The sequence below is a fragment of the Rhinatrema bivittatum genome, chromosome 10, assembly GCF_901001135.1.
Source record: "Rhinatrema bivittatum chromosome 10, aRhiBiv1.1, whole genome shotgun sequence".
Classification (NCBI taxonomy): domain Eukaryota; kingdom Metazoa; phylum Chordata; class Amphibia; order Gymnophiona; family Rhinatrematidae; genus Rhinatrema; species Rhinatrema bivittatum.
In genome coordinates this window covers 72763882-72790596 of record NC_042624.1, presented here as the reverse complement: position 1 = coordinate 72790596, position 26715 = coordinate 72763882, and the positions used below count along the sequence as shown (strand labels likewise).

General features: G+C 42.9%; 1 protein-coding gene across 1 annotated transcript in view; it reads right to left on the bottom strand.

The window, feature by feature from the left end:
• The window catches only part of RABGAP1L (RAB GTPase activating protein 1 like), a 768100-nt gene that overhangs the window by 309155 nt on the left and 432230 nt on the right, over positions 1-26715 (bottom strand). The window contains 1 exon segment of the mRNA XM_029618149.1: positions 15468-15581. Coding sequence (XP_029474009.1) covers positions 15468-15581 — 114 coding nt within the window.

The following is a 26715-nucleotide window of genomic DNA, read 5'->3' as shown; positions in this document are numbered from 1 at the left end:
AGAAGAACGCGATGCAGTCAGCAGCGCGGAAAAAAGAAGACTGGAGTGAGACCCCTGTGGCAGGGAATATCATGGCATGCCGGGCATGCTCAGTAGCCTCAGGCGGCCAAACCAAAAGCTTCTAGAAACTTGCCAGAAGTTTTTCCCGCTTAAGGGCTCCGTGAATGACGTCACCCATAAGTGAGGACTAGCATCCTGCTTGTCCTGGGATAATAGAAAGACTAGGGGGCACTCCATGAAGTTAGCATGGGGCACATTTAAAACTAATCGGAGAAAGTTCCTTTTTACTCAACGCACAATTAAACTCTGGAATGTGTTGCCAGAAGATGTGGTTAGTGCAGTTAGTATAGCTGGGTTTAAAAAAGGATTGGACAAGTTCTTGGAGGAGAAGTCCATTACCTGCTATTAAGTTCACTTAGAGAATAGCCACTGCCATTAGCAATGGAACATGGAATAGACTTAGTTTTTGGGTACTTGCCAGGTTCTGGATTGGCCACTGTTGGAAACAGGATGCTGGGCTTGATGGACCCTTGGTCTGACCCAGTATGGCATTTTCTTATGTTCTTAAAATTGTGCCTTAACAAGATGGGTCCATTTTACTTAGCTGATCTTCTGATACCATATGTGCCTAGCAGAAACCTGCACTCTTCACGGCAGAATCCTTTGACCATCTCTCCACTTTTAGCAATAAAGCTTGTTTTGACCCATAAATCTATCTTTAGTATGGTCAGAGCCACATCATACAATGGATACTATTGAATATCTGATCTGAATTTAATTATAATGGAAGCATCTTGAAGAAGGTTTCTTACCCAGGCATTTTCATAATCTGTTCTTTTCCTCAGTTGCTTTGCTCCTGGTGTATGATCTTGGTTAACGCATGTGTGACCACTATATCCTATCTGAAGACTAGATAGAAACGGAGAGGGAAGTGGCAGCAGACAGTGGCTGCACGTTTCTGGTTCATTACATTAACTATTAGTTTATGGCATTCTGTTTTTAAATATACTTGTAGTTATGGATCATTTGATGCTGTATTGTGTATATTTCTTTTCATATCTAACTCATCTTGAGGTTCTTAAATACAAGGTGGGAGATCAAATATTACAAATAAATAATAAGTACAATTCTAACTTTAATTGAAAAGGAAAGTTTCTAATACAATTATCTTTTTCAGATAAAACAAGTGTCCCTAAACTATGGCCTATGGGACGGAACGTATTCTTCCGTCCTGCAATCTGGTTTCACTTTCTTTCCCCTTCTGGCTCCTGCATGTGGGAGGGCAGTACTACACAGACAGGGAGGTAGGTGAGAAGAAACAGCTGCAGCACTGACAGGGCCACAAAAACCCCAAATGTGTCTCCTCTGTATCTGCCTCATTCACATCACCACAGTGCTATCGCCAGTGCTGGGGCTGTAGATAAAGAAGGTGAGGTGTATAAGCAGAGGTGAAAACAGAAGAATGGAAACGGGAGGACAGAAAACATTTCATCCCTTTGTCTCTTCCATCCTTCCTCTCTGCTGTGCTCACACTACAATTCCACAAAGCCAAGAAGGGGTTGCAGCAAGCACCTGGCTTTGTATGTGTAAACGGGCTTTTGGAAACTGCTACAATAGGAGTTCCCAACCTTTTAGGGAAGTGTGGACGCCTTTTCAACCTCCAAATATTTGTAGATCCCGCATGCATCTCTCTAATTTTTACATGCAGTTAAATGCCATATGGAAAACCGATGAATGTAATAAAATAATATGCATGTCAGAATCATTTGTAATGTATAAAACTGAATATTAAATAAGGAATAGTTTATGAGATAAACTGCGCTCTCCCCTTCTGCCCTCCCATGAGTGTTACTTGCCAACTCCACCATGGCCGGTTCCCTCGACCTGAGTGCTCTCCCTCCTGGCTCTTTCCTCCCTGCAGCCCCTTCTCCAGTTCTTTCCCTCCTGCCTTCTTCCCTAAATGCCTTCCCTCACTGACAGCCCCTTCCTTAATGCCCTCCCTTCTGTCCTCTTCCTCACTGTATCCCTTTCCCTGGTCTCCACCATCGAGGTTCCCTCCTGCACCCTTCTTCCCTCCTGCCCTTCCTGATCCCGTTCCAACTACTTTCCTTCATCTCCTCCATAGCCCCTCCCTGAGTGTCTGGCCTCCTGCCCTCTTTCTCCTTGCAGCTCCTTCCCTGGGCCTCTGCCTATAGTCCCATCTCACGTGCTCTTTTATTTATTTATTTATTTATTTATTTGGATTTTTTTTTTTACCCATCTTTTAGAATAAGAAATTCACCCAGGGTGGGGTATAACTTATTCAAAAGGTAACACAGTCTGAAGGAGACTTCAGTAAGGACTAAACTTGATGTTTATCAATGACAGGACTAAACTAGGTAAAATGTAGAACAGGATTAAACTTGAAATAAGGAAACACACTAAGAACACAACATATCTTAGTAAAATCAAAATAGGACTAATTAGATAAGAATACAAACATCTCAGCATAACAGGTTGTTGCATCATTTTCAAGGCACTCATAAATGCAAACATCTCAGTAAAACAACAGATTGTAGCAGCAGCACATTTAAGACACCCCATAAGGTGCCAAGCAGTTTATAGCGCTCCCTCTTCCCTCTTAAGGCCCTTTACAAGGGCTTTTACTCCTATGCTCACCCTCCTGCACTCTCCTCTCCTCCCAGTGACCCCCCTTCTCCGCCCCTCTCTGAGTGCTGATCCTCCTCTCCGACCCCTAACATGGCCATAATAATCTCTCAGTGCAGCATTTTTCCCTCATTGTCAGGCCAGCCAGAGCACATATAGCAGTGGCCAAAACTGCTTCATAGGGTCATCACCCTGCTTGCCACTGCCTCTAGTCGTGTGGAGCAGTGGCTGTAGAAAATGCTGGTGGCAGCATGCTCCCCCCCTTATTGCAGCTTCAGACTCCTTGTAGTGGGAATCAGCTACACTCTTCCCCACCTCATCTCCATGCTAGTTTTGGCTTCTTAAGGCTGCAATCTTCCTCTGCTTGGTAAAGAATCAAGCAATGGGGTTAACATCAGAAGCCTTAGAGCAGAACAAAGAGGAGAGGTCAGCAGGCTCTATTCCTCAGCATTTGCATTTTAGCTGCTTCCCTTCTGGTCTACAGACCTCAGGTTGGCAACCACTGTGCTACGATATATGCTACTTTTACACGTGTAACCCCTTTAAAAATTCACTCCTGCTTTTAAATGGTGACTGCTTTTAAGTAATCGGGTGAACACTGCTTAAAATGTAAATCTTTACTATTCCTGTTCCCTCCTCTCTTCCTCTCATTTTCTTTCCCCTTACTTTCCATCCTCCAGTTTTTCTTTTTATCAACCCTTTTTCCTCTCCCTTTTCCTTTCTCCTCCCGCTCCCCTTTTTCCCTCCTCCTCCCCTCCCCCTTCTTCCTTTTCCCCTTTCTCTTTCCCTCCCGCTTCCCTCTGTGAAGGGTGGGCAGGTGTGTGAGACCTTTGTGCTGCAGCGTAGACGCAGCCTTGATGGCAAACCCCAGAGGCCAAGGCCGACAGCTGCCGAACGCGCCCTGTAGTGGGACAGTCTGGAGCTTCACCTTTACAGGCCGCCTCCCTTGGGTTCTGGTGGCCAGCAGGGCAAGGCAAGGCTGGATAAGAATCAGGAACACAGGAACTAGGACCCATTGCTGAGGCGAGGTGATGCTGAGAGGCCCTTACTTAAATAGGCCGGTTAGGCTGACGTCATTGGAAGGTGCTGCTCAGTGTTTCCCGCCATGGGGGTCCATATAATGCATGTATGCGCCTAAGGAGATCCCATGACAGGAGAAGAATGGCAGCGTGTGGGGCTGTGCTCAGCAGCGTTGAGGAGACGGCGGCGTCCCAGCTGCGGGAGCATGTGGACAGCATCTGGGACGGCTCTCGGTAGTGTTGGGGTGAGTGCTGCAGCTGACGGGGCCATGTTTCTAACAGCACCCCCCTCCAAAGGCCCCCACCCCCCATCTTCTGGCTTTGGATTTCCTGGGGAATCTCCTGTGGAATTCAGATATGAGGTGGTGAGCTTGCAGCTTGGAGTCTGGTTCCCAAGAATTCTCCTCAGGTCCACAGTTCTTCCAGGAGATAAGATACTGCAACTGATTTGGGACTTTTTGGGAATATAAAATATCCTGGAACTTGAACTGAGTGTCTTCTTCCATATTAACTTCGGTGATTTGGAGAGGTGGTCTGCCTGACCAAGAGAGAATGGAAGGTTTTAACAGTGAGATGTGGAAAACATCATGAATCTGTGAAAATGCCAGTAGTTTGAGCTTGTAAACCACAGGGCCTAGTTGTCATTCAATAGGGAATGGACCCATGAATCCTGGTGTGAACTTCAGAGATGGCATCTTCAATCGTAGATTTTTGGTGCTCAGCCAAACTAACCCCTAGATTTATCAATATGCTATAAATGTAGCAGAAATAGCACCTGCGATAAAAAAAAGGGGGCATGGTTAGGCTAATTTCCCTGCTCCTGCATGGCATAGGTAATTTCCGCAAGGTGTGATACATTTATCGCGCTTGTGCTATTTTTCACTTCATGCGCTGATTAATATACCGCGGACGCATTACCGGGAAAAAGCTTTTATCCGTTCGGTGGGGGGAGAGAGAGACGCCTTTACATAGGCATCAATATGTCACTCTCTATTATACCACTGTAAGAGGGGGCATTTTTAACTCGGAGTGGGGTTTAGGGGGATGGGTAGGGTTTTTGTTTTTGGGGGGGTGGAGGTAGGGATACATACATAGTAGGAGTTACGAATAGGAAATTACACATCACTGAAGATTTTCTGTCATTTCAATTGATGAAAGGTATAAGACAGCGGTTCTCAACCTGGGGGTCGCGACCCCGGCGGGGGTCGAACGACCACAACACAGGGGTCGCCTAAAGCAGGGTCCCCAACCACCGGTCCCGGGCCGTTGGGGTTTTTTGCCGGTCCGCGGCTATTTTTTCTGCCAGTCGCGTTTTTTTTGGGCTTGTTGGGCGGGACTTGTGCTCTGAATCAGGGCGGACTGTAACAGAGCACAAGTTGGGCGGGACTTGTGCTCTGTTACAGTGATTGGCTGCTGCTGCTGCGATGCAGCCTGTCCATAGCAGGCGCACCCTATCCCTATATTGCAGCAGTAAGCCAATCAGAGCAGGAGCTGCAAGCCTTGTTGATGCATACGTCAGGAGCACATTTTGTGGGCAGACCCAGCCAGCACAGCATCGCACGTGGGCGGAACGGGAAGACCAGCAGCACAGTGTTGGAGAAAAACAGCAAAGGAATCCAGAGTGTGCAGCTACAGCCAGGTATCAGGAGGGAAGGAGTTAGTATGTTGGGAGAGGGTAATGAGTGTGTGGGGGCCGGGGATGTACTGGGGGGAATGAGTGTGTGGGGGCTGGGGATGTACTGGGGGGGAATGAGTGTGTGGGGGGCCAGAAATGTGCTCGGAGAGGGTTAGGGAGGTGGGAATGAGTGTGTGGGGCCAGAGATGTGCTGGGAGGGGGGGGGGAATGAGAGTGTGTGGGGCCAGAGATGTGCTGGGAGGGGGGGGGGGATGAGAGTGTGTGGGGCCAGAGATGTGCTGGGGGGGGGGGGAATGAGAGTGTGGGGGGCCAGAAATGTGCTCGGAGAGGGTTAGGGAGGTGGGAATGAGTGTGTGGGGCCAGAGATGTGCTGGGAGGGGGGGGGGGGAATGAGAGTGTGGGGGGCCAGAGATGTGCTGGGAGGGGGGGGGAATGAGAGTGTGTGGGGCCAGAGATGTGCTGGGGGGGGGGGGGGGAATGAGAGTGTGTGGGGCCAGAGATGTGCTGGGAGGGGGGGGAATGAGAGTGTGGGGGGCCAGAGATGTGCTGGGAGGGGGGGGAATGAGAGTGTGGGGGGCCAGAGATGTGCTGGGAGGGGGGGGAATGAGAGTGTGGGGGGCCAGAGATTTGCTTGGAGGGGGCTGGGGAGAGGGGTATGAGTATGTGAGGGCATTAACTGCTATAAAAAAATAAAATGTTTCAATCTCATGTGTTTTGGGCTTGTTTTTTTGGAAAAAAGTGCTTGTTCGTTCATGAAAACCTGGCAACACTGCCGGAGCCGCATGGGCAGGAAGGAGGAGGCGCTTCAGCTGCGTGCAGAAGAGGAGCAGCGGGCCGGGAAGACTAGGGCCGCTGCAGAGCCCATCCTGTGGCAACCCGTAAAGAAGAGGCCCAGAGGTAAGAGAGAGGTGTGTGCGAGTATGAGATGAGTTGAGAGACTGTGTGTGTTTGCAGAGACAGCATGTGAGAGCCTCTGTGTGTGTGAAAGAGACAGCATGTAAGAGTGAGAGCCTGTGCTTGAGCAAGGCAGCATGTGGGGGTGTGAGAGAGCCTGTGTGTGAGACTCAGACAGCCTGTGCATGTGTGTGTGAGAGAGAAATGCATGTGAGAATGAGAACCTGACTGTGTGTTTGAGGGAAGAAGACAGGTGGAGAGAAAAGAAATAGAAAAAAAGGCAATATTAAAGGAAATGGCAAAAAATTAGAAAGGGAAGCAGATGTAAAAAAAAAACATTTTATTTTTTTATAGCAGTTAATGCCCTCACATACTCATACCCCCCTCCCCACCCCCCTACAAGCAAATCTCTGGCCCCCACACTCGTTCCCCCCTCCCTAACACCTCCTAGCACATCTCTGGTCCCCACACTCTCATTCCCCCCCCCCCTCTGTAACCCCTCCGAGCACATCTATGGCTCCACACACACTGATTCCCCCCTCCCTAACCCCTCCTAGCACATCTCTGGCCCCCACATACTCATTCCTCTCTCCTCAGCCCCCTCCAAGCACATCGCTGGCCCCTCACACACATTCCCACCTCTCTAACCCCTCCGAGCACATCTCTGGCCCCCCACACGCTGATTCCCTCCTCCCAGCACATCTCTGGTCACCACACTCTCATTCCCCCCCTCCGTAACCCCTCCGAGCACATCTCTGGCCCCCCACACGCTGATTCCCTCCTCCCAGCACATCTCTGGTCACCACACACTCATTCCCCCTCCCTACATCCTAATTCCTCCCCTCCTGCTACCTGGCTGTAGCTGCACACTCTGGATTCCTTTGCTGTTGCGCTCCAATGCCGTGCTGCTCTTCCCGTTCCGCCCACGTGAGATGCTGTGCAGTGCTGGCTAGGTCTGCCCACAAAATGTGCTCCTGACGTGTGCATCAACAAGGCTTGCAGCTCCTGCTCTGATTGGCTTACTGCTGCAATATAGGGATAGGGTGCGCCTGCTATGGACAGGCTTCATCGCAGCAGCCAATCACTGTAACATGATTCAGAGCACAAGTCCCGCCCAACAAGCCCAAAAAAACACGACTGGCAGAAAAAAATAGCCCAATTAAAAGCAACCCGCGAATCGGAAAAAAAAACCCGCGAATGACTACAAAAAGAAGCCCAATCTCGCGGTAAATAAGCGAGGTTGGCAACACTGGTGCCAATAGCAGCAATCAGCGCCTCCCCAATAGCCACGTGGCAGCAGTGGCAGTAATTAGATTAATTGTTTGACTCAGCTGGAGGTGACAAAGTATGAAGTGGGATGTGAAATCAGCTTGATCTGGTGGAGAATTAGGATTGCTGTTACACATGAACTGTATTTGGCAAACATTATTAAAGGGAGCCAGGATAATCAATTGAAGGCTGCAGCTGAGGACTGATTCATTATGACTCATGTAGAAATTAGTGCATTTTCCAGATTAGTCTGCATAACACAATTCTCAACATTCAGCATTATTTCTGCTGCATAGACTTTTATCTGAGAGGCTCTGAGGTTGTGAGGGAGCCAGTAAGAGTGAGAGCATGAGTGTGTATGAGAAAATCCAGGGGAGTAAGAGTGTGTGTGAGTGGGGGGGGGGGGGGGGGGGGGGAGAGTGTCTTACACCCTGAGAGTGTATCAGTGTCTGTGAGAGTGAGAGGTTATGGTGGGTATAAGAGCATGAATGTGTAAGTATGTGACAGTGTATGTGTGAGAGAGAATGGACATGTGAGTGTATGTGTGAGAGAGAGAGGATAACCTCCTAATCCTCGACAATATCAGGGTGACTGGAAATCAAGAGCTCCCATGTATGGACAGCAGGGGCTTTTTAAAATCCTTATTAGTTTTAATTATTGTGTGTTATTTGATATATGTGCTGTTTTGAAATATTATTGGTGTGTGGGAAATTATAAAAATGTATATGATTTTAATTAATAGAAATTCTATTTATCAGTAATTTTAAAATATTCTTTTATTAGTATGGTTTTACTATTATAACTGATGCTTTATGTTTCTTAATTTTATTGTTTTATGAGGAATGGTGGTTCTGTTTATAAATGTCATAATAAATAAGTATGCACTAAAATCCAACCCCATCCATAACCCCGCCCCCATATGACCAAAGCCCCACCCTCACCCCGCCCTCGCCCTGCGAGGGCGGGGCAAGGGGTCACCGCAACATGAGGAACTGTATTTCGGGGTCACGGCATTAGAAAGGTTGAGAACCACTGGTATAAGAGGAGTTGATTTGTATAATGCACTCTGTACCTAGCTTCAAACAAGAGAGAGGACTCTATAACAGGGTACCATCAAGTTATATTCAATAGTGTAACTGCATTATTGAATGTACCTCCAAAGTTTATCCAGCTAACTTTGCAATCCAGTTAGTGATTGAATATGAACCTCCAAGTTTTTTACCGATGCAGCTGGTGGCATGGATTTTGGAGCATATTTCCAAGGAGCCTTGGTGTACTGCTCCATAGGCACCTAAGTGGAGGTCATTGTGTTGGTTTTGCAATATCATGATGCTTGAATTGTTCCCAGTCATAGTAGCCTTATTCATGAGGGGCCAGGATCTGGCTAACAGGAAAATAGTATTGCATTCTGACAATATGGGTGTTGTGGAGGCAGTTAACAGGCAGATAGCAAAATGTCTGAATACTGTTGAGCTCTAGGGATGTCATTCTTTATGAAGCTAAATGGACAGAAGGACCTGAAAAAATCCTTCCTTGTTAAGAAGCTAATGCAGGGTTTTGCCAAGAAGACTAGTGTCATTACACAGAGATGTAGGTGCCAGCCCATCATGTACAATGTTTTTGACATTCTTCTAGAAGCATAGGAATCAATCTGTTCCTCATCTATGGAGGCTGCATTTTTCTGGTGGCTTTTTCCTTTGTTTTCTTGGGGCCTTCGAGTGAGCAAGTTAGCTCCTCCAGCATGTCATTCTCCAGGTTCCACCAGTCATCTTTGGAAGGACATGCAAGTTTCGGACAACAAGATAGTATTGTGCATTTGTAAATCTAAGACTGATTAGTTTAGGGTAGCAACCTGCTTCATTGTGAATGCCAAACAGAAGATTATTAAGACTGGGGCACATGTACTTAAGCCCATTGCAATCATTTTGATTTGGGGCAGTCCTTAAAAAATGTGTAGCAGCAGTTGGGCTTAAACCAGTTTTTTAGCACCCACCTGTGCAGCCTTCCAAGGCCTGCTGCACGAAGTGATTAAGTGCACTGGGTTCTAGCATGCCAACCAATATAAAGGCTATGTTCGAGGGAGGGTGGGGTGTAGTACAGAGGTAAGGTCAACAAAGATAGAAGCAGTAAGGATCAGTGCAGTGGAGCACCAATCACCCACCTCAATAATTTAATTTCAATTTTTTAAAATTATTCCAGACTGCCAGAAGATGGTGTGGCTTTGCAGCTATTCTTTCATCTGCTGGGCTGGTAGGCAAGCAAGGGACAGCCCCTGGGGCGAGCATCTTTGCCTTGATACCAGAAGAGTCTGATAATACTGTTTGGGAGATAGGAGAATGTCATGGGGCTAGTTGATTCCAGCTCTTCCTGAGGCTAGACATTCGTTCTCTTTACCCTCTGCGAACCTGACTCATTTGTGTGGGAGCAATTTGTGCTCAATCAGCAATAAGGAATTGACTGATCAGATGATAGCGGACATGCTCCAAATTTGGTCTATCTTCCCATTGGTGATGCTGATCTTGTCCAACATAATCCCTTGTCGGGTTTTGTGGGGGCCAACAATGCCAAAGCCATCAATAAATCACAGGGACAAGTTAAGTGGGAATTGTCTAAGTTTGTCACTCAGCTGGGTGGTTTGGTGACTGTGTACAATCTCATCGGTCTTGACAGCCCAGGCTTATATTGGGTGGATGGAGTACACCTAAGATATTGGTCTCAATGTTTTCTTCAATTCCTTTCACAATGTTCTGGAAGCAGCAGTGGTTTTTCGTAGTTGCAGTAGTGGGGATTAAGGGAGGATAAGCAAAGCTGCTGTTCTCGTTCATGGTGGTGGCCTTGGGTCTAGTAGAGGGGCGAGTCGCCAATGACATCAGCTCAGAGGGCGAGTCACCTGAGATATATGTAGAATCTGCTAGATCCAAACCGGGGCTTCCTCACAAGTGTCGTTGCCGTAGGGTCAGTCCATGGGCTGGTGGGCGGGCATAGGTGTGAAAGCCATAGGCCTTGTGCTGCTGCAGGTTGTGAAGTGCTGGTTAAAGCACTTCACAACCTGCCTTGCGATGCCGCAGGTCGGGATGCTGAAGTCAGGCTAGAAGCCCCGGTGGATGTACTTGAACGACCATGGCCACATAGTCAATCATAAGGACTACTGAGCTGAACTTGGAGGGGAAGGGGGAAGGCCGTTAATAAAAGGAGCATAACTATTATTAAAATGGTGATGGGGTGGTTAATTTAATTGATAGTCTACAAGAACTAATACAATTTGTATCCTATGTCGTATTGAAATATTGTCAAATAAAGCTGTGGCCAATTATACCCACTAAATGCTCCACTTCACTTGATTCATTGGCAGTCACCACTGTGATTCATGAAGAACTCTTTATGCACTCTTCTTAGCCATTGTTTTTCTTCCTGCAATGTCCCCAATAGCAGGACACTTTTAAGATATGATAGGACAGGAGTCCTCTTTGATTAAAATTGTCATCCCAGAGACTTCCTTAGGTTTCTTTTCTAGTATACTAGCTCTGAGCAGTCTACATGGCTGGATATGATGCTCTAGGATCCTTTCTACTATATGATTTTGCCTCCAATGGTACCTCAGGTGGCACAGAATGTTTCATGGTGTCTTATGGTACTAGATCTTTTTTTGATGCCCAGGGACTAAAAGTATTTCTTGGCGTTATGATGTTTTCTTATCATTCATCACACTTTATCTCCCTCTTTTCTAGAAGGCTAATGGCGATTACTTTTCAACTGAACTGAGTCATGCTGACCACTTTGTGAAGTTAAGAGAGTCTCTACCTCCCTGAAGAAGGAAGATCTCAGTTCTGTTTGACTTAGGAGGGGAAGACTTCTTATATCCTTAATCGCTGAGGCTCTGCTCTCTGAAGATGCTCTACGTGAAACCAAGAGTGGCCCTGCAGAATGTGGGCACTCAAGGAATTCTTGCAGAGTCACATTCCTCATTTCTCTGGCTCTTAGAGTCATACATGCACAGACTGCACAGTTGAAAACATCATATAACAGACTCATGCTCCAAACACACAGTTGGTGATAGTCTCTAATTGATATTTTTGAGCCACATGTTGGGCATCTTTTAAATCCAGAGGGCTTTTTACCAGACATGTCCTTGAAAATGGTGAACACCAAATCCAACTCAAAATGTAAAAGGGAGCTATTACAAATTATATTTTTTTTCAGAGACTCACAGAATGCAAAAACTAAATAAAAGGAAAGCAAAAAAGCATAAACAAGTATTAATAAACAAAAACAAATGCTGGCAAAGCAGTAAAGAAGTCAAGATAGATCCAAATTCATGTCTGATTTAAGAGTGGACAGAAAAAGACAGAACAGACTTTCGTGGCAGGCAGCAGAGAGGGAACAGCTGTACATGATCGGTATAACCTTTGTGAAGGCTATTCCATTTCGGTGCCAAGGGATGTCAACACCTATATATGTGATTGATTTCATCCTGCTTGTCAATGGGAAATTGCAGCAACAGTCCTTAGCTGGGGACCATGTACTAGGTCTCCTGAAACTATGCAATTGTGCTGCTTAAATCCAGCTATTAGATGCAATGACTAACTCTATCCCCACCATAGACTATGAATGCTGCCTCCTTGTACTTTTAGCCACATTGAGTACAGACATTCTCCAAGGCATGTTTAGGTTGGGGAAAAAAGATTGTGCATAGATTGCACTTTCAAATCTCTGCAAACAGTTTTCCAGCAAAATTCTACCTGCAGAAAATAAAAAAGTACTTTGTACCCATGGCAAGATTTAAAGCATAAGTACTTATGTTCTTTTCATTTGAAAATTGGTGAAAGTATGTGGGTTAAAAGCATCCACAGACTTTGTACCAATGCAAACAGAAAACTGCACTCTAAATATCTCAGAATACACAGAAATATTTTAGACATTTTTTTTCTATTTAATGCATTTTTTGTAAATAAAATTTTTTTAAATCACAATGTTTATGACTGCATACACAACATAGGAAAACATTTTAGAACTAGATGCAAAGAAAATATGCAACATAATTGTAAACACCTATTTCACAGTTAAAATGTTAAGAATATAAAATTAATTTCATGTAGGATTTGTTAATACAGTATTAGCCTGTTATATTTAATAGGTGTGTGTTGTGCTTTAACATTAGTTCAAATATGACTATACAGGGGAGAAGATCCAATTAACATACTCAAAATATTGTCATAGTGCATACTCAATATTTTACAAAAATCAAACCAAATTTGTCATCTTATTTACACAAGTCGAGTGGAATGAGATTGGATAAACCAAAAAAAAATCTCTATTTATATAAAGTAATTTGCTCATCCTATAATTCAGCCTACAGATTGATAAGTGATCTTTGTTCATTATTTTATGTGGTTTTCCCCATAAGGGAGGCAGTGACAGTAAGCAGTAATGGTACCCTGTGGGAGCCTGACCTTTCCACTGGCAGTAATATATTCTGCACAGATAATTTGTCCTTGTAGACAGAATCACTGCTTCCCTGAGCAAAAAGTGGTTGCTTGATCAGTATGTAAATTAAACAGGTCAAGATGACATAATAAAAAATATCACAGGCTTGAAACAAAAGAAGTAATTTTAAATAAACTGTTTATTTTAATGGCAACCTTGGTGTAAAAAGAAAATACATAAAATATGCTTAATTTGGGTCTTTGTTGATATTTTCTTTTTTTAGTCTTCTTTTTATTAATTTTGAAACAAATTACATGAAGATATCTTGATATCAGTGTTATACTGGAATTACAAAAGAAAAAAGCAACAAAAGACATTTCTTCCATTAACTTAGAAATATCCACTATGGGGGGAATTAAAGAAAATATTTAAAGGTAATAAACCAACTAACACCAAAGTAATACAAGTGCTCATGCCAACAAAATCCCTAAGTACTGGAAATCATTGAGGTGAACTAGTCACAGGCATTTCCCTATTACACAAGAATCCTTCCAGCTGGCCTGGGTTACAAAAACACAAACTTGGCTTTACCCACCCTTGCAAAACATTTGCAGGGAAACTAACATAAAAGTGGCACCAAGTGCCAGCTCCCTAGATTTTTTTTCAATAAAAATACTTTTTCTTTATTGAATAGAATGAGCTACATCTGGAAAAAGGACATTTTTGAAACAAGAAATAAGTTCTCCTAAAGGCGGAAAAACAGCTTCATTGTCCATATTTTATCCATGTGTGAGGACTGCCATCCTTCTGGTCCTCAGAGAAATCCAAGCCTACATGGTTATTCATTATTTATGGACCTCTCCTCCAGAATCTTGTCCAAACGTCTTTTAAACTAATTTATACTACCAGCCTTAACTACATTTCCTGGCAACAAGTTCCATAGCTTAATTAGGTGCTGCTGAAAAATACTTTCTTAAATTTGCTTTAAATCCACTACGTGTTAGTTTGGGGGCATGTCCCCTAGTCCGGTTTGATAGTGTAAAACAATATTCCCTACTACCACACATAATTTTATAAATCTCTATCATATTCCCTCTAAGTCGTCTCTTCTCCAAGCTGAATAGCCCTAATCTGTTTAGCCTTTCTTCATAAAGGAATCAATCCATCCCTGTAATAATTTTTTGCTTTTTTGACTGTACACTGAGTTGAAGATTTCAAAGTCCTTTTCCTGAGTGGTAACTCCCTAATATGGAAATTAGCATTACATATACATAATTAGGATTGTTTATCCCTAAGTGCAATACTTTTCACTTGACCACATTAAATTTCATCTGCCATTTAGATGCCCATTTCCTCAGCCTCACAATGTCCTCGTTATATACTGCTTTTGGTCCCTTTTTGGGGGGAGAAAGATGGCATAAAAACCTAAATTAGAACAAGAGGATACAGTATCAGGCTCCAAGAGGGTAGATTCAGGAGCAAATTGACAACACGATAAGCACAAGAGGAGCCCTAATTGTGAAGAGGTGAGGAGAAAACCAGGGATAAACTGGGTTCTATGACATTCCATCAGAAATCAAATTGGACAGACTAGATGGGCCTTTAGGTCCTTATATACTCTCATACACTATGAGGTAGATTTATTTATTTATTTATTTATTATTTTTGTTATACCGAGTTTCATGATAGGGATCACATCAACCCGGTTTACAAATAACAATGTGTGCAAAATATAGCGTAACGTAATACAAATTTCCAATAAAATTTGAACTTTAAATACAGAGAATCAATTGAAAGGTGTGAGAAAGTTACAATGAAACAGGGAAAATAAACTTGGAACTGGAAGATCTTAAATAAGTATGCGCGTGCGTACTTTTGTTCGCGCAACCGGCGCGAACAGAAGAACGCCGGATTTTATAACATACGCGCGTAGCTGTGCATATCTTTTAAAATCCGGGGTCGGCCGCGCAAGGCTGTGCAAAATTGGCAGCCTGCGCGCGCTGAGCTGCGCAGCCTGCCTCCGTTCCCTCCGAGGCCGCTTCGAAATCGGAGCGGCCTCGGAGGGAACTTTCCTTCCGCGTCCCCCCACCTTCCCCTCTCTACCCCACCCCCCCCAGCCCTACCTAAATCCCCCCCCCCCACCTTTGTTGTGCAAGTTATGCCTGTTTGAAGCAGGCGTAACTTGCGCGTGCCGCCTCGGCATCCCCCGGCACAGGCCGCAGTGCTGGGGGACTCTGGACCGCCCTCCCGGCCCGCCCCCGAACCATCGCCACGCCCCCGGACCTGCCCCGGACTGCCACCTGACCCCAGCATGCCTCCCGAACTCGCCCCCTCCCGCCCCTTTTACGAAACCCCACGACTTACGTGTGTCCCAGGGCTTTGCGTGCACCGGCGGCTTATGCAAAATAGGTGCGCCGGTGCGCAAGTGCCCTGCGCGTGTAAATCCAGCAGGATTTACGCGAGCAGGACTTTTAAAATCTAGCCCTATGTTTTTATGTTTCTGCTTCTCTCTGTAACAGAAGAACAGCTGTGAACTCCGAAAAACAAAACTTGAAAATAACATAATTTGAGTGCCCTACCTTACAAATTTTGTAGAGTGACTCCTGTCCATCTCCCTCGGTATCCTTGAAATAATCATGTGCTGGGAATGTGCGATGAATGTCTCGAGTAATGCCACTCTCCTGGGCAGAATCCTGTCAAGTTACAAACAGAGAGGTCAAAACTTAATCTTCATAACACAACACAAGAAATCTGAAGATTCTGTTCAACTTGCATAAGCTCTGCTAATTCTCCTACAATGACTGCAAATAATTACCATAATTCATAGGTAGCAGGGTATTGCAATAGACAGACCAGGCCCATTTGATATCTCAGATCGAATGTGGGTATATAAGAAATAAATAAATAAATAAATACCTCATCTTTTAAGTCGGCGCAGTCAAAAAAAAAATGTGGCATGACTGACCAGTCTGTCTGAGTAACTTTAGTAAGATTTTAATACCACTGCCATTGCAGTGCACTGAAAACCCCATGTGAAGCACATAGCAACCAATAACACAATCGTACAGCGCAGATTACAGAACTCTGAAAACCAAGATTTCCCCAGATGTCTGTCCCAACTTTTGTCACCAAAGTGACCATGAGCAGCTCATTTAAATTCCATACCTAAGCAGATACATATAAAAAAAGGGTTATAATACAGATATGAATACAATTAGCAAGCATTTTAAAAACATGGGAAGAGCTATTTTTTCTGGAATGACGTCATCTAGTTTATACTGAACTCCATTGCAGAAGACAAGACTCTGCAATTTTAAAAGCACAAATTGTATAAATCTCAAAAAATTAAAAGGGTAATTTTCAAAGTCTATTTCCCCAGAGTAAATCAACTGTCTGAAAATTGCCCACCTTTCCTGTGAATAAAAGTATGCACAAGGATCAACAATGTTGCACAGTTTTACCCATGGAAAAAGCAAGCCGACTCGGAGGCAGGATTAGGTCAGGGGAGGCAACAGCATGCACAGTCCTGAATTTTCAAAAGTATACGAATAGAAAATGTAACCTCAGAAAAAGCAGATGCAAATCTTTGTAGGTACTTTTTCCCAGAGCAGTTTTCAAAAGGGAAGTACGCATGTACATTCCCCTTTGAGATCTGGTGCAGAGTTCGCACCTGGGGACTTTGCAGCTGTGTGGACTATTTGGAAAATTGCCTCCTAAACTGCAACTCTGCAGACTTCATGCCTCTCTACTGAAAAATAAATCTACTGTACTGCTGCAGTAAGAAGCAATCGGTAATTCAAGATGCTATGGCATTACAACCGGTTCTTCTGAGTAATACAGTGCATCCTGTCGCTGATTCTTCTACATCACCAATCATTTAATCACTGACCTTATGCCTTGTATATTTATTTAATTTAATTTATTTATTTAGCATTTTTTATATACCGAGGTATTGCAGGGTTGCCTTCACTCCGGTTTACATACAAAACAACTTGTTACATTGAACGATAATTGAAAATTTGAAAAAATTAACAATAATGAGAGATGGCATAACTAGGAAAATGAAAGAACAAGATAAACACAGTGTAGATACACTGAATAGAAGAGAAATATGAGAAAGGAAGGAGGAAATTAGAAAATAAACCAACTTGGGTAGGACACCATAAGTTCTGAACACACAGCATAAGAAGATAGGCACGAGCTGCCTTGCAAAACTGTGCACCCCATAAACAGTTCTACTATAAAAATTCTGTTTATAACTCCCTAATGGAAAGGGATTTTTAAATTTTCAACCAAACGTATTTTGTCTAAGTACTGTGGCCTTTCATCCGTGCACTTGATTGGGTAGAATGGGTAGATAAACAGTTCCCATTAGTAATCTATTGTTGTATAAAGAGGCATTACTAAAGCAGAACAGCTGAGGATTAGTGAAATGAAATTTGTATGCAATAGTATTATGGATAGTTGAAATTACTTTGTGTTTCCATTTTTTTAAATATTCTCTTTTACTAAGTTTTTAATAAACATGTACAAGGAAAACAAAAAAAAAAGTCATCAGACAACATATACAATAGTTTTTACTACAAACATAGATCTTGACAGGAGCTACAACTTAGTGTGCTAAAGGAAAGTTATCTTCAATTAAAAATCAACTATGGTCCTCAGGATACAGATCTTATCCCTGCTTCCCTGCTCTCTCCTCCTGGAAAAATTCCAACACCACCATTCAAACTCATTAACAGGAAATACATCTGGGTCAAATCCTAGGGGCAAGATTACTAAAGAATCGTAAGACGGGTCAAAACACAGTATTATATTTACATATCTTTTATGTTCCTGCTCACATTTTTTGAAATGGTAACCATTTCTTGGATACCAAGATTGCACCAACCATTCTTTAATTACGAGAGGGGAAGATTCCCTCTATCTCACCAGAAGCTGCCTGGCACCCTCTGTAGTAGAAGTAGTAACCCCCTGGAATGCTGCAGTTGGCATGACCCTTTAAAGAGGTGGCACCTTGTGAGACCACACAGGTAGCAAAACTCCTTAAGCTTGCATTGCCGGCAGGAAGAAAGCAGCAATGTTTTATCTGTGTGCATTTCATTCTGAGGTCTGAATAGTAGGGACCAGAGGATCCTGCAGAATTACAGATTCCTACAAACTCAGACATCATACTGAAGCTAGCAGAGCAGGCACATAGAAGCACTGCTTTCCTGCTAGTGAGAAAGAAGGGGAGGGGAGGGAAGGAAAGGGTGAAGTGGGGGAGTGGGGGAAAGTTACCAGATTTCTAGTGGGTGAATTTACCACACATGTTCCAAGTTCTCCCCTTTCAAACACCTGCCCCTCGCAGCCCTCCATTTCTCCTCACTGGGTTGCTTCCTTTATCCATCCCCTGTTAGCTCACTCCAATCTCCTCCAACAGCCATCTCTTCTCCAGCTCTCTTACTATTCCCCACCATCCCCACAGACTTTCTCTCCCCCTAACATGCGTTCTTATTCTTATCCCTTCTCAATCATGACATTTCTTTCACCCACGCTCATATTCTTCCATTCCCTCTATTCTGACTGGTACCAGAAGCTCCTAACAGCTGAAAGATGGCTGGGAAACATTATATCGCCAAAGCTGTCGCCACTGTTACTACTTCTACTGCTGAACAGATGGATGTGGCTGTTTTTGTTTTTAATGGCCATGTGTTGACTGTGTATCCTCTTGGTGGGGGGGGAGGGGGTTTGACCAGGTCTTTTGGTGGTTGGGGGTTTTATTTGTTTTTAAACTCTCCTACCCTCAAGACATTTCTTGTGGATAAGGAGGTTTGATATGAAGTTTATTAAGACTGCCAATTTAAGGTATAACTGGTATTGTTATTTATTCTCTCGATCACTTTAATTAATTACAGGTTTTTATTTGATACCTTTTGGTTTTGCTTTGAAATGCTTCCCAAATGTGTGTTGGGGACTAGTTTATTGGAATACTGTTTTGAATAATATTGATACAATGTTTTATGTTTGCTTGATATTCCAATATGTTTTCCGTAGGGATATCATCAATGTATGTTGTTAAAATTCAATAAAAGTATTAATGAAAAAATATGAAAGCAACAGAACTGCATGGCTTACAAGATAAGGAAGAGATACTGAGGGCTAACATGGAAAGAGAGAATAGAACACCTATTTATAAAGCGTAATATATGAGCCCTCCAATACAGGAAGAAGAAATGGATAGAAATTTATTGAAAGATAATCACAAAATTGCTATAAAATAGGAGATGCTATTGCTAGGGAATTTCAATCTGATGGATGCTGACTGGGACATTCTTGCTGCAGCGTCACCTGCAAGCAGGAAAGATCCTGGATTATCTGCAGGGAGAACTCACAGAAAATGGGGCGATACTGGACCCGGTGCTTACCAATGGGGACAGTGTTTCTGATGTCGTAGTGGATGATCACCTGGGCTCCAGTGATCACCGGATGGTGTGATTTAGTATCAGAACATAGGAAGTGAAGCTTCATTCAAAGGTGAGGGTCCTAGACTTCAGGAAACCTACTTTTGTTAAAATGTGTGTGTGGGGGGGGGGGGGAAGAGTACCTCAAGGATTTGTTAGCTGGATGGGAAACTATAGGGGAAGCAGAAGAGCAGTGGGCAAAACTAAAAGGAGCTATTGTAAGGCCAACTAACCTCTCTGTTAGAAAAGTAAATAAAGATGAGAGGAAAAAGAACCCGCTATGGTTTTCTTAACCTGCAGCTGAAAAGGTAGGCATAAAAGGATGGCATTTATAGATGCAAGAGATCACAGAAAAGGAAGAAAGGAAATACGTGGAAAAGCTAAAAGAAGCTGGGAGAGTAGTGAAGATGTAAACGGAAGAAAAAATAGCAACCACTGTACAGTGGGGGGACTCTGTTTAGATAATGTTAGTGATAGCAGAAAATGCAAAAGTGGCATTGTGAGACTCTCAGGTTGATGAAGAAAAGCAGAATTGCTTAACAAATATTTCTGTTTGATGCTCAGCTTGGAAGGGCCAGGAATGGGACCACAGAAAACAGACACAGATAGGATTGTAAGTGAGGATAACTTCAAACAATTTTGAGAAGACTGCTTTTGAGGAGCTAACTAAACAAGAATAGATAAAGACGAGATACCTCAGAGGATATTAAGGGAGCTCAGAGAGGCTCTGGCAGCTCTGCTGACTCACCTTTTCAATGCTTCTTTAGAGTTCATAGTTCCGGACTGGAGATAGGTGGATGAGGCTCCTCTTCACAAAATTAATCTGATCCCAGTAATGAATAAACTAATTAAATCGCTGATAAAACAGAGGATTGTTCAGTTTCTGGAATACAATAGATTACAAGATCCTAGGCAGCCTGGTTTTACCAGACATAGTTCTTATCAGACAAATATGATCAATTTCTTTGACTGGGTGATCAGAGCATTGGATGAAGCATATACTTAACTTGTATTACAGTAAGGTCTTTGAAACAGTTCTGAACAGACAACTTATAAAGAAACTAAGTGCCCTTGATATGGGCCATACAGTGACTGACTAGGTTAGAAACCTAGTCAGTCACTGTATGGCAAAAATGGGTGTGGTAAATAAGAGTTCACTATGACGATATTGTAGAAGCATCACTGGGAAATGTATTTGTCTTTGTGGATAACACCAAAATCTGCAACAGGGTAGACATCCAGGTGTGGAAAACATAAGGAAGGATCTAGAGAAGCTTGAAGAATGGTCCAGAGTTTGGCAGCTAAGATTTAATGCTAAAAAATGCAGAGTCATGCATTGGGCTGCAAAAATTCAAGAGTACGTGAGGATCCATTGCTGACTTCACCTCCAGTCTGCAGGTGACACCGTGAGAAGATCGGACTATCTATCCATTCCTCCCAGCTCTGTGTCCCTCACTTCTCTCAGCGGCCATCTTATTTCCTGCCTGGATATGTATTTATATTCAGGCTTTTCCTCAGTCACTTGCCTGAGGTTGTTCCTCATAACCTGGTTCTGACCTTGTGGCCTGAATCCAGGAAAACTTCTTCGTCTGCAGTTTCTGTCTTCAGCATTTCTGCTTGGCTTCCCTTTGTGTTCCTGATTTCCTGGTGTGTTTCAGTATCCTACTCTATTCCAGGCTTCTAGTTTTTTATTTGTATAGAAGGCTACCCTCTTTCTTATGCCTCTCTGGCTACCAGCACCTGAGGGCTCAACTCAAAGGGAAGGTGGCTGGCATAGGCTTCCACCGTCAGCTACCTGGAGTTGCCTTTTCCTACGTCAGGCTGCTCATTTCTGGGGCAACCTACAGATAACAGACATTGCACCGTATAGGGCAGGGGTAAGCAACTCTGGTCCTCGAGTGCCACAAACAGGTTTGGTTTTCAGAATATCCACAATGAATATGCATGAGATATATTTACATGCACGTCATCTACTGCATACAAATATATCTCATGCACTGTGGCTATCCTGTTGGTGGCACTCAAGGTCCGGATTTGCCTATCCCTGGTATATATAGGAAGTAAAATTCTTCTGAACATGAAATGAGCGGGATCTGGGGGTGACTATATTTTATGATCTTAAGGTTACCAAACAGGTGAATAAGGCAATGGCAAAAGCCAGAAGGATGCTCGGGTACAGAGAGAGGAATGGTCAGCAGAAAGAAGGTGATAGTTCCCCTGTATAAGTCCCTAATGAGAACTCATTTGGAACACTATGTATAATTCTGGAGCCTGCAGAGATAGAGTCGGTCCAGAGGATGGTTACTAAAATAGTCATTGGTCTTTGTTATAAAGCAAATGGGAACAGACTTAAAGATCTAAACATATATACCCTAGAGAAAAGCTACTTATGGGAGATATGATAGAGATATTTAAATTCCTCAGAGGTACCAATGCATAGGAGGCGGAATGAGGCGTCATGAAGGTGAAAGGGGACAGACTCAGGAGTAATTTAAGGAAATATTTCTTTACAGAGAGGGTGGTAGATGCATAGAACAGCCTCCCAGTGGAGATGATGGAGACAAGGACAGAATCTTAATTCAAGAAAGCACAGAAGCAGCACAGAACATCTCTGAGAAAGTTGTAGGAATTAAAAAGCTGAGTAGTTGTTGTATATGGGCAGATAAGATAGGTCGTATGGTCTTTTTGTGTTGTCACATTACTATGACTCTCTCACCCCCAATTAGCCTCTTGTATGCTCCCTCTTATCACTCTCTCGCTGATTCATTTTCAAACACACCCCCCAATCCTCCTCTTGCATAATCTCCCCTCTCCTCCCCCCCCCCAATATCTTTCTCTGGCTTTCTCTTTCACACACCTTCCCTCATCACCTTTCCTGGCTCTCACACACCCATCTTACCCCCATTACTTGTATGTATGTATGTGTGTTTGTATCTATTTCTCTCTCAAACCTTCCACCTCCGAATCACCACCTCTCTTTCTCACCCCCTCCATCATCCTGTCACCTTCCCCACTTTTACCACTCCTGGCTTTCTCACTCATCCCAACGCTTTCTCTGGCTCTCTTCAATTCCCTCATCAGCACCTTTGATACCCTTCACTTCTCTCACATACACTTGGCTGTCTCATACCCTCTCTGCCTTCTTTCCACCAGCTCTCTCACACCCCCATCTCCAGCTCTTGTGCTCCTGTATTTCCCCCCATCATATGGTTCCCAGGTACTCCCTATCCTCTTATTTATTTATTATTTTATTTAAAAGTGTTTATATACCGCTTTTAAAATTACTTTGTCAAAACGGTTTACAAGTGTTATTTATTTACAGATATTTATACACCGTCTTTCCATAGTGATAAGAGCAGTTTACAAAATAAAAACATACATAATTAAAAACATACAAAATGACTAAAAAATTACAGTAATACACCTTACTCAAGATACAAAAGTAAATATCAATGAGACACTTATTTAGTATCCAAGGATAATTTAAACAACCATCTTTTTAGCTCACATTTCAATGAATTAAAATCAGTAAGGCTTCAGGCATTGTATTCTAAAATTTTGGACCAGCTACAGAAATAGCTCTGTCACGAACTTCACTTAAGTGTGCACAATCTAGTGATGGTATGTTTAATAGAATTTTGTTAGATGATCTCAGCATTCTTAGTGGAATATATAAATGTATGGCTGCTCCATTCCAATCAGTGTCATCATATTAATGATTCTGGCTCTCTCTCACTCCTTCTATTATCCCTTCCTCTCCCACTTCTGGCCCTCTCATTCCTGCTACAAAAAACACATGGCAGCATGGTCCTTGGAAAAGATAAACTCCTAACAGTCCAAGTTTAAACTGCTGACTTTGTGGAGTTGGGGAGGAGATGTTATTTACCCTCATCATGCTCCTCCCAGCATTCTCCAGAATTCAACCATCTTCCCATTTACCTCCTTTGTACCACCCCCACAAGCATTCATCCCCCCTTTTCTCCAACCCAATATCCACCTCTTCTTGAAACAACCCCCAGACATTCAACCCCTTCTCACCTCCATCAACATTCACGCTCTCTTGCATTCCTGGCCCCCTTCTCGCACCACTTTCAGTATGCACTTCCTCACAAATCACAGCTGTGATCTTGTGCTGTTTTTTTCTCCATCCCTCCTTCCTGGCTACAGGCAGCCCTTGGACAGAAAGGAGAACAGAGGATGGAACTGATACAGCAGGGAAAGAGGTGCCCTGCTGTATCAAGCATGGCACCTCTTTGCCCTGTAAGTAGCATGGAATTTGTCTGTTGTTTGGGATCCCACCCGGTACTTGTGACGCAGGGGTGGAGCAGAAGAACACATAAAACTGCTGTACTGGGTTAGACCAAGGGTCGATCAAGCTCAGTATCCTATTTCCAACAGTGGTCATTCCAGGTCACAACAACAGACAAATTCCATGCTGCTTACTCCCAGACATAAGCAGTGGCTTTTCCCACGTCTACCTGGTTAATAACTATTTATGGGCTTTTCCTCCGGGAATCTATCCAAACCTTTTTTTAAGCCCAGCTATGCTAACTGCTTTTATCACATCCTCCAGTGATGAATTCCAGAATTTAACTGTGCATTGAGCATCTATCATATCCCTTCTCAGTCATCTTTTCTCCAATCTGAAGGGCCCTAACCTATTTAACCTTTCTTAATATAGAAGCCACTCTCTTCCTTTTATCATTTTTGTTGCCTTTCCCTGTATATTTTCTACTTCCGCTATAACTTGGAGATCTGACTACCAGAACAGCACACAATATTTAATGCGTGGTTGCAACTTGAATTGATAAAGAGGCATTTCCAGTTTTGTGTTCTATTCTTTTCTGAATAATTATGAAAGATATGCTAATGGTTGGTAATTAAGGTTGAAGTATTGATAAGTTGCATTACTGATCACTTTTTAACTTTTTCAACCATTCTTGTGTTTCTCCTAATGGGGGGTGGGGGTGGAGGGAATGCACTTTGGAAAGGAAGCGCCTGAGCTGTAAGGCAGTGCCATCTGTTGCAGCATCAGTGACGCAGCAGCTTCTTATGTTCTTGGCACATGCTCTAAAAGCTTAAGTTCTGGTCGCACTTTAAAACTAGGAAACTCTTACTCACTTAATTGCTGTCATTTTCTTCTTGGAAAAAAAACATGGTTAATGTATTTTCCTATTGCCATGGGAATAAAAATTCATTGCTTTTCATACACTTTCGGTTACCATCAAAAACCAGAGATTAATGCAAAATGAACTAAAGTACTATACTGGATACTGCTGCAAATAATTACATTTGTACTTTCTAGTACCATCTCAGGGAAAAAGGGAATGAGAAGATTCTGAAATATGTACAATTTTTCAATATCAAGGCAATTTTGTGCTGCAAAACATTTTCTCCTCAAAACAAAACTGCTTGATTTTATAAGGCAATTTGTCTCACAAACTTTACTTCACAGGGCTTCACAAGCACTGAAGAATCTATGTAAACAGGTCTTTGAAATGTAACCATAATTCAGCTACGCTGAAATGTACAAACATGGGAGTAGAGTGTTTTTAAATATAAATGACATAAAACTACTAACTTACAGGAATCAAAGACTATTTTGAAGTCAAAAGCCAAGTTTCTCTATATTAATGATTTTTTCCAGGTATTGTTTTCCTCTAATCTCATATTAGAGAAATGTGCACTGAATAATGGGTCTCTAGATAGACATCAGCAAGGATTTAGAGAGCTGGCAGGCAAGGAATAGTTATTGGCACATACAGGCTTCCAAAGCCCAAATATTTTTTATCCCCTTCAGGTATATAGTACAAATAGACTTTGATAATATGGCAACACATTTAACGCATTTCAAATAGGTGTAGTTATTTTATCGCGGCTGACCATCTTCTCGGTCAGCCACGATAAAATATTTACATCAAACTGACTAGTAATGACCTTTTTGCATGTATTTGCATTATTCATTCATGCAAAGAAGGTCATTGTAATAGGGGAGGGAATCTGGGTGGGAAGATGCAAAATATCCTGTATATTGTGCAATATACACAATATAACGCGTGTTAGAGCACTATCGCAACTTGCTGCATCACCCAGTAAGTTTGTACCTGAGGCAATGGAGGTTGAAGTGACTAGCCCAAGGTCACAAGGAGCAGCAGTGGGATTTGAACCCTGACTTCCCTGGTTTGCAGCCCACTGCTCTAACCACTATACTACTCATATCTAATGCTTTTGCAGAAGAAATAGAAAGAAAAGGACAAATATGACTGATGTATATTTTGAGGTCAATATTCAAAACCTTAGATACCATTTATCCAGTTAAAAAAGGTACTTAGTCAGATAAATTAGGATCTCACAAGACACCTAGAAAAGATTTTAGAGTGTGCTGGAGAGAGCCAGCTGTCATGGTACATGTGAGTACCAATGACATAGGAATGTGCAGTAAAAGATCCTGGAGGCTAAATTTAAGCTTTTAGAAAGGAAATGAAATCCAGAACTTCCAGTGTGATATTCTCAGAAATGCTACCAGTTCTGCAAGTAGGACCTCAGAGGCAGGATCATCTTCAGAGTCTCATTGCATGGATGAGACAATGGTGCATAGAAAACAGCTTTAGATTTGTTAGGAACTGGAGAAACTTCCAGAGAAGAGCCTATTCCAACAGAGTAGCTACACTTTAAATGAGGTAGAACCCAGTTGACATTTGAAAAGGATAATGCGCAGCTTTTGAACTAAACAATGGAGGAAAGCTCAGATGTGCATGGTTCAGAGGGAAGTATCTTCAGGGAAGTTAGAATATCCCAGTAGAGAGGTTGTGGTTAAGGCTGAAGTAGCCCAAATGTATGTAGATAAAAAGCACACAGATGTAAATGAATCTACACTATCTGTATCTTCTGCTAATAAGCAGGTTGTGAATACGAAAAGAAATAAAAATACAAATAAAACACATACTTTAAAATGTCTGTATGCAAAAACCAGATGTCTGAATAGTAATATTGGACAGTTAGAATGCATGGCCTTATACGAGGAATATAGGCATTTCAGGGACAAGGTGGAAGTAAGATAACCAATGGGTCACTGTGATTCCAGGGTAAAGCAGAGTTGCTTACCTGTAACAGGTGTTCTCCGAGGACAGCAGATGGATACATCATCAAATGGAGCCCCGATGCAGAAAACTTATGTCAAAGTTTTTTTTTTAGAACTTTGACTATGTACACTGAGTATGCGCACTAAGCTCTATACCATGCGTTCACACAGGGTCCCTCTTCAGTCTCGAAACATAGAATTATGATTAAAATAAAAAGCATGAGAAGGGTCTAATTGGAGACCATCAAAGTCCACGGAGGACTCCGTCGGATCCTCCCCCCCCAGAGTTCAAAGGACCCTCGT